Here is a 19,766-nt window from a genome sequence, read left to right as displayed (position 1 = left end):
GCACAGTATTATGAACTACACAACACAGTATTATGAACTACATAGCACAGTATTATGAACTACATAGCACAGTATTATGAACTACATAGCACAGTATTGTGAACTACATAGCACAGTAGTGTGAACTACATAGCGCTGTACTGTAAACTACACAGCACAGTATTCTGAACTACATAGCACAGTATTATGAACTACATAGCACAGTATTATGAACTACATAGCACTGTATTGTGAAGTAAATAGCTCTGTATTGTTAACTATGTATTGTTTGGGGCGACAGTTAGCCTAGTGGTCAGAGTGTTGGACCAGTAACTGAAAGGTTGCTAGATCTAATCCCTGAGCTGACAAGGTAAAAATCAGTTGTTCTGCCCCTGAACAAGGCAGTTAATCCACTGTTCCTAGGCCATCATTGTAAATAATAATTTGTTCTTAACTGATTTGCCTAGTTGAATAAATAAATATAAAAAACACATAAAAACTACATAGCACAGTATTGTGAACTACGTAGCACAGTATTGTTTTGGGCCAAACATGTATTGTTTTTTGGCAGTGAGCGAATGAAGGCCATGGAACAACAGATCGCCAGTCTTGCTGGCCTTGTTCAGCATGCACTTTTTATTGGGCCAGCTGAGAGAGATGGGAGGACTGCTTCTCCTTTCCATGTAAACAACAGTGCAGGTAACTGTTATTACACAACTGTATTAGTGTTACAAAGTCAGTGTTGTATTCGTTTTTTTGTTGTTCCATACATGGTTAATGAAAGTTATTTTGTATCTTCCCTATTTTAATCCCACATTACAGTTACTCATAGAGTTGTGTCTATCTGATCTGATATGTAGGAGTGTCACCAGTTCCTGCAGCCAGAACCCCAGCCCTCCTGGCAGACGCCTCCAGTGCTCTAGTCTCTCAGGCCCATCCCCCTGACCCCGCCCTGCAGGTCACACTGACCACTGTCAGGATGAACGTCACTGATCTGCGACAGCAGCTGCACCAACTCAGACAGCTACAGGTTGTCAAGCCACCTGCACATTACATTAATCCGTTATCTGTATAGATACAATGTACAGATAACTCTGCCAAAATAAAGGAAACTCCAAAATAAAGTGCCTTGATGAAGTGCCAGAACAGCTTCAATGCACCTTAGCATAGATTCTACAAGTATCTGGAACTCTACTGGAGGGATGTGACACTATTATTCCACCATCATTTGGTGTTTTGTTGATGGTGGTAGAAAACGCTGTCTCAGGCGCCAGTCCAGAATTTCCTACAAGTGTTCAATTGGGTTGAGATCTGGTGACTGAGACGACGATGGCATATGGTTAACATCGTTTTCATGCTCATCAAACCATTCAGTGACCACTCGTGCCCTGTGGATGGAGTCCTTGTCATTGTATGGGGGCATAGCCATGGTAGTCAAAATAATGGCCTGCCCAGCATATTTATACATGACCCTGAGCACGATGGGATATTAATTGCTTAATGAACTCAGGAACCACACCTGTTTGGAAGAACCTGTTTTGAATAGACTGTCTATCCCTTGTTTACTCAAGTGTTTCCATTATTTTGGCAGTTACCTGGACATGTACACAGCATATTTTTATGAGGTGTGTGGTTGTATGTGATCAACAGCTTTGGGTACTCAAGCCACACATCACGATCATCCAAATCTGCATATATACAGTATATCTTAATTAGGTTTTTATGTCGTCCTCCAAAAACGAGTTCAGCCATTACATTCATCACATTCATCCATCAAATAGATGTATATTAGTCATTAGATATACTGTTTGTAATACCACCGAGAGTGCTGAGACCAGTGGGTGTAATGATCCATCCACAGATGCAGAACCAGGACAGTGTGAGGGTGATGCTGAAGAGAGCGGAGCAGGAGCTGACTGGGGTTATGTCTGAGACCTTACAGAGACAGCAGCATGAGACAGAGCCTGCCCTGAGACAGAGGACCACAGTGGATGAGGAGAGACACAAGTACCTGGCCATGGAGGAGAGAGTACTGGCCCAGCTCAGGTAAGGGTTTGGAAGTATTGTAGAGCTCCACAAACTGATTGACAGGATAGACATTTAATGAGGGCATTGACTTTCTGTTGCCTATCTTACTTTTGCACACTCGTCGGTGCTAGTAAAATGAGAGTAAATAATATGATCTTAGGTTCAAGTTCAAGTTTCAAGTTTTATTAGTCGTATGTACAGGATACACATGGTATACACCGTCCAACCAAATGCTTACTTACTTAAATATTCTGATTTTAAAGCATCGGATTAGAATTCTAATTTGATGTGTGGCTTCCCTGTAGCTCAGTTGGTAGAGCATGGTGTTTGCAACACCAGGGTTGTGGGTTCAATTCCCACGGGGGGCCAGCACAGAAAAAAAAAATGTATGAAATTGTATGAAATGTATGCATTCACTACTGTAAGTCACTCTGGATAAGAGTGTCTGCTAAATGACTAAAATGTAATGTAAAAAATGTGCTATGGTAGCCTTTCAACATTACAATTTAAACGGTAATCAGACGATAGTAATCCGCTCCAGATGCCGTATTTGTTTTTTTATGTGGCTGAACTGCAGCTGCTGAAACTAACATTGTGAACTAACTGCGTTATCTCATGTTGAAAAGTGAAGTAATATAATTACCCAATTAGTTTCAGCTAAAGTGGGATTAATAAATCAACTGTGGTTATGCAATCGGTTTCCAGTGATATAGTAAATGTTACGCAGAAAATGAGTCATCCTCCTATAGCTCCTCCCACCAGCCTCCTCTGACCGGTATGTGGTGCATACAGTATCCCAGCTATGGAATGAGTCATTGGTGTTCTGCCACAAATGTCTAATAATGTTGCACAATGTTTAAATATGCTAATGAGGCGGTTTCCTTTGTGATCTGGGGGGACTGTGTTACAGACTGTGATAGGAGAGATAAATAATGGAGGCAATGTCAGCTCATTGGACTAAATTCATCTTGGGAATAGGCTCACTGGGTGTGTTAGAAAAAACCTGTTGAACAACTGTTATCATATACTGTATATAGCCGTTATGTAATCTTGAGAGCACCGTTTGGATGGGAAAACAGATATTGGGAAAGAGCTATTTGTCACACTTTCTCACGCTTACCATAGTTATTTTGGATAGTGAGTCCCTTTTAGGTCCAGACCTGCATGTACTTGCTTTTTGACTTTGGATGAAGCATTGTTGCTTTAGAAGAATCCAACCGTTATGGTCATTTTACATTCGTTCATTTCAGCAGGAATTGAATTGACTAAAATAAGTTTACATTAGTCATGGTCATCGTTCTGCATCTGGCTGTTAAACACCTGTTTTGAGTATTTTGATTGCAGCAGCTGACACAGAGACTGCTCTTGTCAGACTGTTGTCAACAAACAGCTTCTGACTGAGCATATCAAACAGGCTTCTACTCTGTCGCATAACATCAGAGCCAGCTTAAAACTGGATCGAAGGGTAATGGGAAGCTTAGGTTTTTAAACATGATCTTGTCTATAACATTATACTGCAAAAGATTGAAATCAATTGTATGTCTTGAACTCAACGTTTTCTGCCATCTTGTCTATTGCTGTTATTACATTAGGATAAATCACCATGAAAAAACTACAGTGGCTATGAGAAGTGAAAAACGGAACAATTTATTCATTTAATCATAACATAGGGCCAGGCCAATCTCCAACGTCTTTCCTTGTCACTCCAAGCATGACAATTGTTTTTACTGTAATGTAATGGCCAGATGTGTAACCAAACCTATGTCTCTCAGGGAGCTTGAGGAGTACGTAGACTGTCTGAGAAGAGACTTGTCCTCTTGCCCAGGTCAGCTGTCAGTCACCCTCAGGGATGTGGAGGAGGGAGCTGTCAACCTCAAGAGGGTGGGAGAGGTCTTGGCTGGGCTTAAAGGTGAGCACTGTCTGGAGCTGCAGCTAGAGGTTAGCACATCACTGACCACAGGTAGAAGATGTGCAAGCGGTTCAGAGTTACCGATAGCAGGAGTTATTCACAGCCAGTTATGTCATGTTTTAAGGTAAGGGTTAGCTGATGCCTCTTTGAATGTGTGACAACATTTGGATTGATGGCCCAACTACCGTCTCCCTCCCTCCCTTCGTCAGGTGAGTTTCCTAGCCTGCAGGGGAAGATGCGGACAGTTCTGCGTGGGGAGGTAGAGGCAGTGCACTTTCTGAAGGAGGAGCCTCACAAGATGGACAGCATGCTTAAGAGGGTCAAAGCCCTGACGGAAGCTCTCAGCGGTCTCAGAAGGTACATGCTGCCCCTGTATGTCCTCCATAACATGTAAGAGGATGGTTGATGATCTGAGTAGTCGAATAAAGTAATGTTGCGTTCCCTTCAGATGTGTCACAGAGAATCATCCTCACGATCCCGAGCCTGGAGCAGCCAAAGCATTCATAGAGGGGGCTGTAGAGCCTGCCATTGCCCAGTCTGACCCCCCAATGAGGAATCGCCCCACTGTGGAGTCCCCCAAACCCCAGCCCAGGTCCTCTGTCAGACCGCCCCTACCCCAGCTCCAGGGCCAGAACCCGGCAGGCAGGCCAGACATGGCCCCCACGTCTCCTGTCGTCATCCACCGTGTGAAGAGCTCTCCCGTCAATATGCAACCGTGTCAGCACTCAGTGGCCCTGCCGCATCACCACCACCCCAGCCCCCCGCTGACCCCCACCCATGGCCGAGACTCCCCCACCGTGGCCAAGGTCAGTCCCCGCAGCCGGGAGAACAGCCCGGCCCTGCAGAAGAGAATGATCACCTGGTGCGGAGATGGACCGGCCCCCACGGCTAGCAGCATTGAGACCACCACACAACCACCTGGCTCAGCGGAGAACCAAACCAACAGGGGCAGCATCAAAAACAGAGTCATGGACATCCAGGTAGTCATCCGTCTGATATATAATCTCAGCAATTATCTAATTGACTTAAATGAGACAAGGTGTCTTAGGTTGAACTGGAGAGTGTCTATAAACCTCAGTGGTCTGTTACTTACTGTGTAATATAAACATAGAGCATAGTATAACTGATTAATCATAGGCTTCTGCCAGTTCTCTCAGAAAGAAATCTCAGCAAAGTGCGTCTAAATTTCAGATTGGTATGAATTGAGATGTCTGGTCCTCTCTCTCTCCCACCACATAGGCTGCAGAGAGAGAGGGGGACCTGGAGGAGGGGAGGCCACCACAGAGATCAGCCACCTCTGCTGGGAGTCAGTTTGAGCAGATTCTCCAGGAGGCCCAGGCCAGCCTAATGAGGGCCATCCCCGACCTAGAGTTGACCGAGACGAGGAGGAGTGAGTCTCAGTCTCCCAATCCACCCCTAGCTCCAGACCAGCCATCTCTCCCCCAGACCCTCCCAGACCCAAAGATGCCCCTCAACAGTCCACTGCTAGACGAGATGGATGTCCCTCAACCTACTGAGGTGTGTCTTCCAGGTAAGAAACTTTGGAAGTTAATAGATCCATTAAATTGTTGGAAACTATGGAAGAACGTGTTCTGTTTTATTTGGGTTCAGTTTAGGATTAGTTTCTTGACTAAATGTAAAGATATATCAATCTTTTTTTCTGTTTTGTAAAGTACAGTACATTGTCTGTGTCTGTGTGTCGTCGTCTGACAGAACCCACTCAGCCAGCTAAGGTGGCTTCTGAGATGACTGTTCAGAGCAGCCCTGAGCGACCACACAGGCCTATGGTTGAGAAGCCTCGCAGGCCCAGTGTGGAGAGAGAGATGAGGAACAGCCCAGAGAAAGCAGGGAAGTCCCCTCCACCGCCCCCACCACGGAGGTTCTTCACCCCACCATCAAGCCCTGGGCTGACCACAGGGAGGTCTGGAGAAGTCGTCTTTACTACCAGAAAGGAAGCCGCCACCACACGGGTGTGTGACTCATTTGTTTGGTAGTTTCCCTAGTCGAGCAGCATTCCAAGACATTTGTCTTCAAAAGGATAACCTCAGTATCTAGAAATAAGCATTCAACATGTGACCCAACATTCATGTACATAATATTTGTAACACTGCAAGTCAAATGGAATCTTTAGTAGTGTATGCAGACTATGCCCATATGACCTAGTGGGAGATAGAGTGTCAATTAATTCAAGACAGTTTTCCAGTGGCCAAGTCAGTGTTTTACTATCCCCTTCAGGACGATGAAGAGGTGTTCCTTCAACCCAGTCCCAAACCCACCAGACAGCTCCCAGAGGTCAAGCCCAAACCCCAAACCACATCTGTTATCACAGCCTCAGCTGAGCCAGAGGAAGAGGAGGACGAAGAAGAGGATGAGGAGGAGGATACATTCATGAAGGAACTACAGGTAAATAAACACTCTGTCAGATACAGTTGAAGTCGGACGTTTACATACACCTTAGCCAAATGCATTTAAACTCAGTTTTTCAATTCCTGACATTTAATCCAAGTAAACATTCTGGGTCTTAGGTCAGTTAGGATCACCACTTTCTTTTAAGAATGTGAAATGTCAGAATAATAGTAGAGAGAATTATTTATTTTAGCTTTTATTTATTTCATTACATTCCCCGAGTGTCAGAAGTTTACATACACTCAATTAGTATTTGGTAGCATTGTCTTTAAATTGTTTAACTTGGGTCAAATGTTTCGGGTAGCCTTCCACAAGCTTCCCACAATAAGTTGGGTGAATTTTGGCCCATTCCTCCTGACAGAGCTGGTGTAACTGAGTCAGGTTTGTAGGCCTCCTTACTCGCACACGCTTTTTCAGTTCTGCCCACAAATCTTCTATAGGATTGAGGTCAGGGCTTTGTGATGGCCACTCCAATACCTTGACTTTGTTGTCCTTAAGCCATTTTGCCACAACTTTGGAATTATGCTTGGGGTCATTGTCCATTTGGAAGACCCATTTGCAACCAAGCTTTAACTTCCTGACTGATGTCTTGAGATGTTGCTTCAATACATCCAAATAATTTTCCCTTCCTCATGATGCCATCTATTTTGTGAAGTGCACTAGTCCCTCCTGCAGCAATGCACCCCCACAACATGATGTTGCTACCCCCGTGCTTCACGGTTGGGATGGTGTACTTCGGCTTGCAAACCTCCCCCTTTTTCCTCCAAACATAACGATGGACATTATGGCCAAACAGTTCTATTTTTGTTTCATCAGACCAGAGGACATTTCTCCAAAAAGTACGATCTTTGTCCCCATGTGCAGTTGCAAACCGTAGTCTGGCTTTTTTATGGCGGTTTTGGAGCAGTGGTTTCTTCCTTGCTGAGCAGCCTTTCAGGTTATGTTGATATAGGACTCATTTTATTATGGATATAGATACTTTTGTACCTGTTTCCTCCAGCATCTTCACAAGGTCCTTTGCTGTTGTTCTGGGATTGATTTGCACCTTTTGCACCAAAGTACGTTCATCTCTAGGAGACAGAACACGTCTCCTTCCTGAGCGGTAAGACGGCTGCGTGGTCCCATGCGGTTTATACTTGCGTACTATTGTTTGTACAGATGAACGTGGTACCTTCAGGCGTTTTGAAATTGCTCTCAAGGATGAACCAGACTTGTGGAGGTCTACCATTTTTTTCTGAGGTCTTGGCTGATTTCTTTTGATTTTTCCATGATGTCAAGCAAGTTTGAAGGTAGACCTTGAAATATATCCACAGGTACACCTCCAATTGACTCAAATGATGTCAATTAGCCTATCAGAAGCTTCTAAAGCCATGACATCATTTTCTGGAATTTTCCAAGCTGTTTAAAGGCACAGACAACTTAGTGTATGTAAACTTCTGACCCACTGGAATTGTGATACAGTGAATTATAAGTGAAATAATCTGTCTGTAAACAATTGTTGGTAAAATTACTTGTGTCATGCACAAAGTAGATGTCCTAACCGACTTGCCAAAACTATAGTTTGTTAACAAGAAATGTGTGGAGTGGTTGAAAAACGAGTTTTAATGACTCCAACCTAAGTGTATGTAAACTTCCGTCTTCAACTGTACATACCACAAATACACTACATACCAACTGTACATACCACAAATGACCAAAAGTATGTGGACACCTGCTCGTCGAATATCTCATTCCAAAATCATGGGCATTAATATGGAGTTCGTCCCTCCTTTGCTGCTATAACAGCCTCCACTCTTCTGGGAAGGCTTTCCACTTGATGTTGGAACATTGCTGCAGGGACTTGCTTCCATTCGGGGACTTGCTACCATTCAGCCACAAGAGCATTGGGGAGGTCGGGCACTGATGTTGGGCATTTAGGCCTGGCTCGCAGACGGCGTTCCAATTCAACCCAAAGGTGTTCGATGGGGTTGAGGTCAGTGCTCTGTGCAAGCCAGTCAAGCTTTTCCACATCGATCTCAACAAAGGGGCATTGTCATGCTGAAACAGGAAAGGGCCTTCCCCAAACTGTTGCCACAAAGTTGGAAGCACAGCATCGTCTAGAATGTATGCTGTAGCGTTAAGATTTCCCTTCACTGGAACTAAGGGGCCTAGCCCGAACCATGAAAAATAACCCCAGACCATTATTCCTCTTCCACCAAACTTTACAGTTGGTTCTATGCATTTGGACAGGTAGCGTTCTCCTGGCATCCACCACACCCAGATTTGTCTGTCGGACTGCCAGATGGTGAGCATGATTCATCACTCCAGAGAACGCATTTCCGGTGCTCCAGAGTCCAATGGTGGCGAGCATTACACCACTCCAGCCAATGCTTGGTATTGCACATGGTGATCTGAGGCTTGTGTGTGGCTGCTCGGCCATGGAAACCCATTTCATGAACCTCCTGACAAATAGTTATTCTGCTGACTTTGCTTCCAGAGGCAGTTTGGAACTCTGTAGTGAGTGTTGCAACCGAGGACAGACAATTTTTACGCACTACACGTTTCAGCACAGTCCCGTTCTGTGAGCTTGTGTGGCCTACCACTTTTCGGGCTGAGCCATTGTTGCTCCTAGATGTTCCCACTTCATAATAACAGCACTTACAGTTGACTGGGGCAGCTCTAGCAGGGCAGAAATGTAATGAACTGACTTGTTGGAAAGGTGGCATCGTATGACGATTCCGTGTTGAAAGTCACTGAGCTCTTCAGTACGGGCCATTCTACTGCCAACGTTTGTCTATGGAGATCACATGGCTGTGCGCTCAATTTTATACACTTGTCAGAAATGGGTGTGGCTGAAATAGCCAAATCCACTAATTTGAAGGCATGTCCACATACCTTTGTCTATATAGTGTATGTACAAAGCATTTGACCATTTTGGACCTTTTAACATAAACATTAACACTAGTGTAGATGCATTACGACACTGAACAAAAATAGAAATGCAACAATTTGCAATCTTTCCTTACATTTTTATTTAACTAGGCAAGTCAGTTAAGAACCAATTCTTATTTACAATGATGGCCTAGGAACAGTGGATTAACTGCCTTGTTCAGAGGCGGAATGACAGATTTTTACCTTGTCCGCTCATGGATTCGATCTAGCAACCTTTCGGTTACTGGCCCAATGCTTTAAACGCTAGGCTGCCTGTCGCCCCAGTTACAGTTCATATAAGAAACTGAGTCAATTTAAATAAATTCATTAGGCCCTGACCTATGGATTTCACATGACTGGGAATATAGATATATATCTGTTGCTCATAGATACGTCATGTAGAGCGACACATCTCCTTTGCATAAAATTGATCAGGCTGTTGATTGTGGCCTGTGGAATGTTGTCCCACAGCTCTTCAATGGCTGTGCGTAGTTGCTGGATATTGGTGGGAACTGGAACACGCTGTCGTACATGTAGATCCAGAACATCCCAAAAATGCTCAATGGGTGACATGTCTGGTGAGTATGCAGGCCATGGAAGAACTGGGACATTTTCAGCTTCCAGGAATTGTGTACAGATCCTTTCCACATGGGGCCGTGCATTATCATGCTGAAACATGAGGTGATGACAGCGGAATGTCATGACAATGGGCCTCAGGATCTCGTCATGGTATCTCTGTGCATTCCATTTGCCATTGATAAAATACAATTGTGTTCGTGGTCCGTAGCTTATGACTGCCCATACCATAACCTTACCACCACCATGGGGCACTGTTCACAATGTTAATATCAGCAAACCGCTTGCCCACACGACGCCATACACACTGTCTGCCATCTACCCAGTACAGTTGAAACCGGGATTCATCAGTGAAGAGCACGCTTGTCCAGTGTGCCCGTGGCCATCAAAGGTGAGCATTTGCCCGCTGAAGTCGGTTACGACGCCGAACTGCAGCCAGGTCAAGACCCTGGTGAGGATGACGAACACACAGATGAGCTTCCCTGAGCCGGTTTCTGACAGTTTGTGCAGAAATTATTCGGTTGTGCAAACCCACAGTTTCATCAGCTGTCTGGGTTGGCGACAATCCCGCAGGTGAAGAAGCCGGATGTGGAAGTCCTGGGCTAGAGTGGTTACACGTGGTATGCGGTTGTGAGGCCGGTTGGACGTACAGCCACATTTTCTAAAATTACGATGGATGTGGCTTATAGTAGAGAAATTAACACTAAATTCATGCCAAATGCACGCTCGCTCAAGACTTGAGACATCTCTGGCATTGTGTTGTATGACAAAACTACACATTTTAAAGTGGCCTTTTATTGTCCTCAGCACAAGGCGCACTTGTGTAATGCTGTTTAATCAGCTTTTTGATATGCCACACCTGTCAGGTGGATGGATTATTTTAGCGAAGGAGAAATGCTCACTAACAGGGATGTAAACAAATTTCAGCACAACATTTGAGAGAAATAAGCTTTTTGGGCATATGAAAAATTCCTGGGATCTTTAATTTCAGCTCATGAAACATGGGACCAACACTTTACATGTTTGTCGCCTTCTGTTGTTCAATGGAGGAATGTCTGTGTGAACAAGAATAAGTGCAGCCAAATACATCAGATAGTGTGATATTTAACTCAGCCTTTGTTGTACAGCCACAGAGCCCTTGTCATGCGATCTGGAATCTGTGATCTAATCAGTGCACTTTGACCTCCTCAGGTGTTTCAGAAGTGCACTCTTAGAGATGTAGGCACAAAGTGTGTTGTAGACCTCACAAGCACTGCATCCCAAGTCAGACAGATAGAACCAGAGCTCCCCCTCTCACCCAAAGTCCCTAAGGTAACAGATGCCCTATTACTAATCCCCTGTGTGTGGTGTGCCTATGGTCTGACCTGAGGCCTGCACTCATTGCTTATATAGTGCATTTGGAAAGTATTCAGACCTCTTGACTTTTTACACATTTTGTTACGCTACAGCCTTATTCTAAAATTGATTAAATTGTTATTTTTCCTCATCAATCTACACACAATTCCCCATAATCACAAAGCAAAAACATTGTATTTTGTTATTTTAGCAAATGTATAAAAATTATGAACTGAAATATCACATTTAGGTAAGTATTCAGACCCTGTACTCAGTACTTTGTTGAAGCATCTTTCGCAGCGATTACAACCTCAAGTCTTCTTGGGTACTGAGGGGTGGCTTCCGTCTGGCCACTCTACCATAAAGGCCTGATTGGTGGAGTGATGTAGAGATGGTTGTCCTTCTGGAAGATTCTCCCATCTCCACAGAAGAATTCTGGAGCTCTATCAGAATGACCATCGGGTTTTTGGTCACCTCCCTGACCAAGGCTCTTCTCCCCCGATTGCTCAGTTTGGCCAGGCGGCCAGCTCTAGGAAGAGTGTTGGTGGTTCCAAACTTCTTCCATTTAAGAATGATGGAGGCCACTGTGTTCTTGGGGATCTTCAAAGCTGCAGAAATGTTTTGGTACCCTTCCCCAGATCTGTGCCTCGACACAATCCTGTCTCAAAGCTCTACGGACAATTCTTTCGACCTCATGGCTTGGTTTTTGCTCTGACATGCGCTGTCAACTGTAGACAGGTGTGTGCCTTTCCAAATCATGTCCAATCAATTGAATATACCAAAGGTGGACTCCAATCAAGTTGTAGAAACATCTCAAGGATGTTGAATTGAAACGGGATGCACCTGAGCTCAATTTCGATTGTCATAGCAAAAGGTCTGAATACTTATGTAAATAAGGTTTTATTTTTATTCACTGCTTATCTAGGCCTCTAACACTAATTTGATCTGGGTCCTGGCTGTCTGTGCTTACAGCTTCATCAGCCTCTGAATCTGGTCTAAGCTTGGATCAGGAGCTTGCTTTTGATTGAATGTGCTTCTGAATACTGGTCTGACTGCCACTCAGTGCTGTGTTTTGCTATTGCTGCTGGAATGGCCTGGGGGCCGGATGTTTGGTGTTTCTCCTGTTTTCTTCTCTCTCTCATGTTATCTCTGCATTTCAAAGAATTGGCTGATGTCTCATATAAAGATGTATGGTGTCTTTTGGTGTTGCAAAATATATGTTCTTGATTTCCAGTTCCCTTCCACTCTGAGATTACGGACTAATCATTCACACTGTGCAGTGTTCTTGCCTGGCTTTGTGAATGAATCTGCATCTGATATTTTGTTCTCTTATCACACTCGTATCACATTGTGCTTGACTCTATTTCTCTTAGTGTTCTACGCATGCTCTCTTGGCTGCCATGGCTGGTCTCTTCACTGGAAATGAAAGTGTTAACTGAATTCAAAGAGCTGTTGTGCAATGATTTTATCCCCTAAACTGTCCTAGGAGAGTCAGGAGAACCAGGGTAAAGAAAAAAGTGTGCTCAACACCGATGAAAACAGATTTGACACTGTACCAAAGAGTCCCAGGGTAAGTCTTTCATCCCCATATTACCCATGTTCCTCAGTCTGAATACAGTATATACAGGTAACTGCCAAAATAAAGGAAACACCCACATCAAGTGTCTTAATAGGGTGTTGGGGCACCACGAGTGGCCAGAACAGCTTCAATGTGCCTTGGCATAGTATCTACAAGTGTCTGGAACTGTATTGGAGGGATGCGACACCATTCTTCCATGAGAAATTCCATAATTTCATGTTTTGTTTATGGTGGTCGTGGAAAACATTTCCGCGGGAACCGCTCCAAAATCTCCCATAAGTGTTCAGTTAAGTTGAGATCTGATGACTGAGACACACAGACACTCTTTAAACCCTCTACGCTCCTTTGAAACCCCTCTTTTAAAGTCACTGAGATCTCTTCTTCTAGCCATGGTAGCCAAAATAATGGTCAACTGACCCTAAGCATGATGGGATGTTTTAATTGTTTAATTAACACAGGAACCACACCTGTGTGTAAGCACCTGCTTTCATTATACGTTGTATTCCTAAATTACTCAGTGTTTCCTTTATTTTGGCAGTTAGCTGTATATTTTTTTATGTTAATAGATATTTCCCTCCTTTTTCCAGGTCATGTATTATGTTATGGGACAGATATCCAATGAAAAGCCTCCATCGGGAAGAACAGACCAGTCGGAAGGCAGAGAGGGAACAGTGTCCCCCTCACAGGTGGCAAACACAAATACGCTTGACTCCCAGCAGCCAGAGTTACTAACAGCAGACGAGTCACCTCTAGTGGTGGAGTGCCAAGATTGTCCTCCTAAAACACAAAAGATAGCAGTTGGAGAAGATAGTGAGAAGGCGAGCCTCGTAGATGAGAATGACCTGAAGGATCCTGTTGAGAGTCAGAAAGAGGAGGTGGCTGAACCTGTGTGTTCTCCAATACCTGCAGAGAAGAAGGACTTACCTGCACCTACCGAATTGAGCACTCATCCGGCTAACAGTATACCATCATCTCCACCAGTACCAGTAATCCAGCCTATGACTATTATAGCTCAGGAGGGTTCAGGTAGTCCAGTGTCTCCTCCACCAGTAAAGAGTGTGAACCTGGATGACAGCCAGAGCCAGCAGGTAGTATTTAGGTCATCCAGAGGCAGAGCACCACGGTATGTAGAGGAGAGCAGCAGCCTGAGCCCTGAGCTCCCCGACGAGGAGGGCTCTACTCCCCCTGAGAACATCTCCTTCATGATGATTACCAGCAACAGAGTGCAGGCTCTGTCCACCAGGCAGTACCAGGAGATAGTAAGTAGTACCAACGGATCCGAGGTTCAGACCATCAAGGTGGGGAACAACACCACCACCAGCGTCAGCCAGGAGGAGCACTGTGGCTTCGACAGGAAGCCTGTGATCATCATATTCGACGAGCCCATGGACATCCGGTCGGCCTACAAGCGTATGTCCACCATCTTTGAGTGTGAGGAGGAGCTGGATGTGATGCTGCACCAGAAGAGCATCGAAGAGGAGAACGAGGAAGCAGAGAAGAATGTACCTCAGGTAAAGCCTAACACTGATCTCCAACAGGCAAACAAGACAGCAGTGACAGAAAACACTGCATGCGGTCACAGTAATACTCCTGCTGTGGTTGCGCAACAGACAAGTACATCAGAGTGCTCATCTCCAGAACAGCCTAAAACAGAGTCCTCAAATGGCAGCAAACCAGAGTCCAAAAATAAGTTCAAATTCAAGTTCCCCACAAAAAAGATGGCGGCCATCAGCCAAGCGATTCGCACTGGGACCAAAACAGGCAAGAAGACGCTCCAGGTAGTGGTCTATGAGGACGGGGAGGACGGACACATGAAGGAGACCAAGAGGTTTGAGATCAAAAGCAGCAGCAAACCCCAAACTGACTCCAGTCACCTCACCACTGTGAATAACGTAATGTCATCAAGCACTTTCACCTGGTCAAACTCTAAACGCAGGACAGAGGCGATCTGTAAGAACACCTACGAGTCCAGAAACAGTTTAGATGAGACCATTAAAAAGCGGGAGCTCACCGTGGAGAATATAAGCCCCTCTGCGCTTAAGATAGACTCCTGTGAAGAGTCTCCATCCACTGTGAAACTCAAACGAGAGAGGGAGGACAGTCCCTCCAAGAGGTCTGCCCCTCCTCAGGTCTCTAAGTTTGGACTTCAGAGTAAGAAGTCCAAACCACAACTTCCACAGCTTCCCAGACCGTCCATGACGAGCAGCTCCAAGAAACAGGTCTCTCTTAAAGTTGCTTCCCTCTAACTGCACTGGTGGCTGGGTCCCTCTGAGGGCTGGGCTGGTGGCTGGGTCCCTGGTAGATTCCCAACCTCTAACCAATAAAGATTAACATGTTTTTCAGGTGTTGCTGGGGATACAACTGGGATCTACCTCTGCTTATAAGCTGTCTTTGTGGTGTCAGCTGACATGATTGTTGTCCCTTGGGATCTGGGTTGCTATGATGTGTTTTTGTGGACTTTGAACAGATAACTTTGTCTGGATCAAAGTGATAGGCTTTAAAATGACTGGCTTTATACTGTACTTGTGGTTCCGTTGTGCATGCTCTGCTCTCAGAGTTGGTGCAGGTTAGTCAGTGGTTCCCAAACTTGGAAAAAAGTTGTGTATACATAACTTGACCCACCAGCTCCCTACATATACAAAATAAAATACAGGTGAACACAAAATCCACCATTACAGATAGTGTCTCAGGCTACGCCCTAGAGCTACCCCTGCTTGTACCCCAGTTTGGGAAACACAAACCTACTGTAAGCATGCTTTAATCTTATTTCTGGATACAGGTTTTTCTTTGTTGTTGCTTCGGCTCTTAGGTGTTTTCACAATCCGTCCCTAAAATACAGTATAATTTGTGTTTCTTTTTGTCTGTTTGAATATTTACAGAATACCAGTGGCTCTTCTTCAAGTCAGATGTCACTTTCTGCATCTGCAAAGTCCTGGCAGCAACCAGCCGGGTCAGCTGACAAACCAGGAGGAAAAGCTCAGAAGCTCCAGGGCAATCAGAAGCAGTTTCGACAGGTAGTTTTACTATAAGATGGCCTGTGTCAGGAAGTATTCGAGCAACCACTTTCATGATGTAGAGAAGTGTGTTCATGAAAAGCATTGGAAACTGTACAATTATAGGATGTTTGTTGAATCCATGCGTTCTCTGTCTTGTTCTCCTATGTCTTCAAGACCTTTTGACTTACTATATGTACCCTCTTCACCTCTATATGCTCCATGAGCATGCTCAGCATGTAACTTTCAGTCCCTTGGAGATGGAGACAAGGATAGAAGATTGCCAAGGATATATTCACTTCACTTTCTGAAGATCTCCTTGAATTAAGCATTTTCATTTTTTGCAAACAAATGCGATTCTCTAAACTTAAACTAAAGCAACTCAAATGATCCATCTAAATTCACCCTCTGTCAGCTGTCCATGTATTCTTTAACCCTCTTCATCTCACCCTGAGCAGCATGATATTTATGTCATAAACATTGCATGTGCGTGATGAGTTAGTGCATTGAATTGGTTAATTAGGGGGCATCATTAAGCCTTTAGATCATTTCCTGACTTCATCCGTTTTACTGTGGTTGTTTATATTTTCAATTAATCATCTATTTTTTGTGTATTTTAGTGCCATCTGTTTGCTTTGTAACATTATGTTTATTTATCTTTGTAAAATAACACTTCTTTTGCCTTTCTTGACATTCCATGTCTCCTGCCATCTTTGTTTCGCAGGCCATCAGAAGTACTAAGAAAGCAGGTGGGGATAGTAACCATTCTTTCCTTGCTTTACCTGCTTCTAAGATCCCAGCCTTTTGTCATAGCTCTGGAAAAAACACGTCATCCCCAGATCCTAACTCTGTGCCTAACCCTATTAAATCACATTCATCCTTCCCGTCCTCCTCACACAAGTCTTTCATCCCGTCCCTTAATCTGAGTCGTCTCATCCCTCCTAGCCCGTCTCTCAATGACAGACGTCAAAATCTTTCCCTCTCGTCTCAAACCCAAAATGGCCGACCCAGCCATTTCTCTTACTGCTCATCTTCCTCTTCCTCTTCCAACTCCCCCTCTTCCAACTCATCCTCTTTGTCCCCCACATCCACGTCCTCCACCTCATCCTCCCCTCCCTCCTCTCCCCGACTGCCATGAGTCAAGGTGCAAGGAGTATCCACTACATTGTACATATACCCAGCTTCACCGGTCACAAGATGCAATGTGGACACAGCAGCAAAACCACACACACACCAGCAGCTTCTTTATCCAAGGACATGTCATGATCTTTTTATATCTATATAAATTATAGTGGAGGGAAATGCTGTTTTCATGGCAACATAATACAATTGCAGGGCAGTCTTGTTTCTCTCTATCCCTTCCATAGGTTTTTGATCATGAACAGTTTGAAAAAGAAAATCCGTTGACCTGGTTTTCATTCAACACTCCCTTTGAGCAAGAGGACTTTTTTATTTCTGCCTCAGCTTTTGTACGATGATAGCCATATTAACAAGATAACTACTTTGCATTACAAATGATCAACACAAAAAGGTGCAAACATTCTAGAGTTAATGCTAATGCAGTTTAGTGGTGCTGAAAATCTGGATTTTATTTTTATTGATGTGAGAAATCTTTGGTTTAATTGATGGTGTTGAATATAATGTATATTTTATTTGAATTTGAGTGACAGTTAATATACAGATTTGATCTAAAATAACAATTTATTATATAAAGAAATCAAATGATTTTGGTGATAGATATAGTACATTTCATCTAGCATCAATCATTCACTTGTCATCTGTCAGAGAATCTCTTCTATGCAATGATCTTAGATGTGTAGCGTGTGAGTGGAACTTTAAGGAAAAAAAGAGCTTGGTGATTTCTTATGCTTCCTATGCACTGCCAAATACTTTGAGCTAACAAGATAGCTACTGTACAATCAAAGTGATGTTTAGAGGCCTTTTACGGCAGTAGATGTGGTAAAATGCCAAAGTATTTGGTTTTACAGACCATGTATCTAAGACATGCACTGTGTGGATGTTGTAATGTTTTCCTTTGGGATGGCACCTACTTATTTTACCCAAATAGCTTACTGTGATACTCTTATATTCATATCAGTAACTGGTGTTTACATTCATACTTAGTGACAGAAGTTTACATACAAGTACATTTTAGAGATTTGACATGTATCTGTAATATTAGAGAACTATTGTATTTACACAACTCATATTTAGTGTTCTCTGATTTTGTAAAGCTGTAAACCATGTTGTAAAACTGTATTGTAGAATGAAATACTTGTGAGGTTGAAAAACTAATAAAGGGCTTTCTGTTAGTGATTTGCTGTATGCTTCTGTTTGTTCATGTTATATTCATTTGTGTAATTGTATGAAAATATGTTTACTGCTGTAGGTATTGATGCAAAATCAGTTTGCGCTTCCTATTCTTGCCCAACAGAGGGCAATGTACACATGCAATTTTACACAGGAAAGAGGGCAGCCAGACAGCAAAACTCAGGTTTGCGTACCAGTATTTTTCTAATTTTCAGAAGAATTTACATAAAATAACTATACGTAAATGTAAAACAGATTTCAAACAGATTTGAAACAGTCCAAAATAAAATGTGTGACATTCTAAAAGAGCTGAAACAATAGATCTTAAGTATGGTCTCTGATTAGGTCATGGATATTGCTCTGACAAAGAAATAAACATGACATAAAAACACATTTAGACTTTACATATGTCTGTGAGAAAATGTCATTAACACATTTATCACAGAGGGGAAAAAAACATGAGATATCTCATCCTTTTAATTAGTAAATTATTAGTAATTAGTTTCATTAAATGATAATTAGCTCATATGTAAATTCCAGACATAATGAATCCCAATGCCCATCTACGGTAATTAGCATATCATCATTCTGCATCATATTTAACACAGGAAAGTTGAAGAGAGTCCAGATTGTGAGATGCAACTCAGAGGGAGGGATGGCTGGTAATTAAAAATAACTCATTTTAGCATCATAGGGTTAATTATGATATCTCCCAATGCATTATGGTAGAGCTACATCAACAGCACAAGTCTAGGAGGACATCCATAAACCAACAAGGAACTTTCTGTCAGTTAATCAAAGATGTGGCTCCCACATTTGCATTTCTAATTGGAATTACTGTAATGAGGGTGTGAATTAGTACGCTTGCCAAATTAGCCAAGTAGAGTTCTGTAAGTAAAGTGGCTTGTAATACTATAATTGTGAATTAGTTTGCCATGTTGTTAGATCTTCAGCAATGGTACAAGGCATGATAGAGGTGAAGTCAAGATGTTAACCCAGTAAGGATCTGTATTTACAAATACAAACATATCCAGTACTGCCAAGATTGACAATTAGCCTATCAAATCACACCATAGAGCAGTGGTCACTAACCCTGGTCCTGGAGTGTACAGGCTTTAATTCCAATCATCAAGGGCTTGATCATTAGTGGAATGAAGGAAAGTGTTAAAGTATTGTTGTTTGGCAGGAACAGAAGTCCACATATGACCCTGTAGCTCCCCAGGACAAGTGTTGGTGACCAGTGCTGTGTAAAGAAATGTTTCCTATGGTCGGTCACTGTCAATGGCCACCGTCTATTGTTGTGGCTAAAAATAGATTAGGGTAGAATGTGTTCAAATCTATTGTCTTCATTTTTAACACTGTTGCCCTAAATCAATAAAAGTGCATCACGTGAGTGGTGGCCTTTTTTGGTATAAAGGGCTTTATTCAATCAATATCGCAGAAGTTCAGCTTTACAGCGTGATTGAAATTTAAAGGCAATATTCCCGCGTTAGCAGAGACTGAATTCACGGTAAATGGTGCATATCTTGGCTCAATCGGAAATGACATATACATTTCTACAGCACAATCTGAAAGGTTTAAGCGATGCAGATTAAATAGAGGCCTTAGATGGGTCATCATAGCAAAGTTTAGTTGCTAAAGGGCGTATTCATTATGCAGATACTTTTGCAAGATGTTTCTTAAAATGGAAGCAAATGTGACAAATTTTTCCAATATAAAACTCTCGTTTTAGTTGCAAAAC

General features: G+C 43.2%; 1 protein-coding gene across 3 annotated transcripts in view; it reads left to right on the top strand.

Annotated features, from left to right (window-relative positions):
• LOC115169732 (sickle tail protein homolog) overlaps positions 1-18,031 on the top strand; it is a 55,895-nt gene extending 37,864 nt beyond the window's left edge. For all 3 annotated transcript variants that reach the window (XM_029725636.1, XM_029725639.1, XM_029725638.1), the window contains 14 exons: positions 551-678; positions 840-1,009; positions 1,841-2,025; positions 3,780-3,916; positions 4,126-4,273; positions 4,365-4,896; positions 5,156-5,447; positions 5,630-5,886; positions 6,152-6,319; positions 11,000-11,119; positions 12,630-12,713; positions 13,310-14,941; positions 15,602-15,736; positions 16,440-18,031. In XM_029725636.1, the coding sequence (XP_029581496.1) occupies positions 551-678; positions 840-1,009; positions 1,841-2,025; positions 3,780-3,916; positions 4,126-4,273; positions 4,365-4,896; positions 5,156-5,447; positions 5,630-5,886; positions 6,152-6,319; positions 11,000-11,119; positions 12,630-12,713; positions 13,310-14,941; positions 15,602-15,736; positions 16,440-16,853 (4,402 nt within the window). In that variant the 3' untranslated portion in view covers positions 16,854-18,031. The remainder of the gene's footprint in view (positions 1-550; positions 679-839; positions 1,010-1,840; positions 2,026-3,779; positions 3,917-4,125; positions 4,274-4,364; positions 4,897-5,155; positions 5,448-5,629; positions 5,887-6,151; positions 6,320-10,999; positions 11,120-12,629; positions 12,714-13,309; positions 14,942-15,601; positions 15,737-16,439) is intronic.
• Positions 18,032-19,766: the final 1,735 nt, after the last annotated feature.

The sequence above is a fragment of the Salmo trutta genome, chromosome 31, assembly GCF_901001165.1.
Source record: "Salmo trutta chromosome 31, fSalTru1.1, whole genome shotgun sequence".
NCBI lineage: Eukaryota > Metazoa > Chordata > Actinopteri > Salmoniformes > Salmonidae > Salmo > Salmo trutta.
The sequence above is the reverse complement of the archived record's forward strand: the minus strand, read 5'-3'. Positions and strand labels throughout refer to the sequence as shown.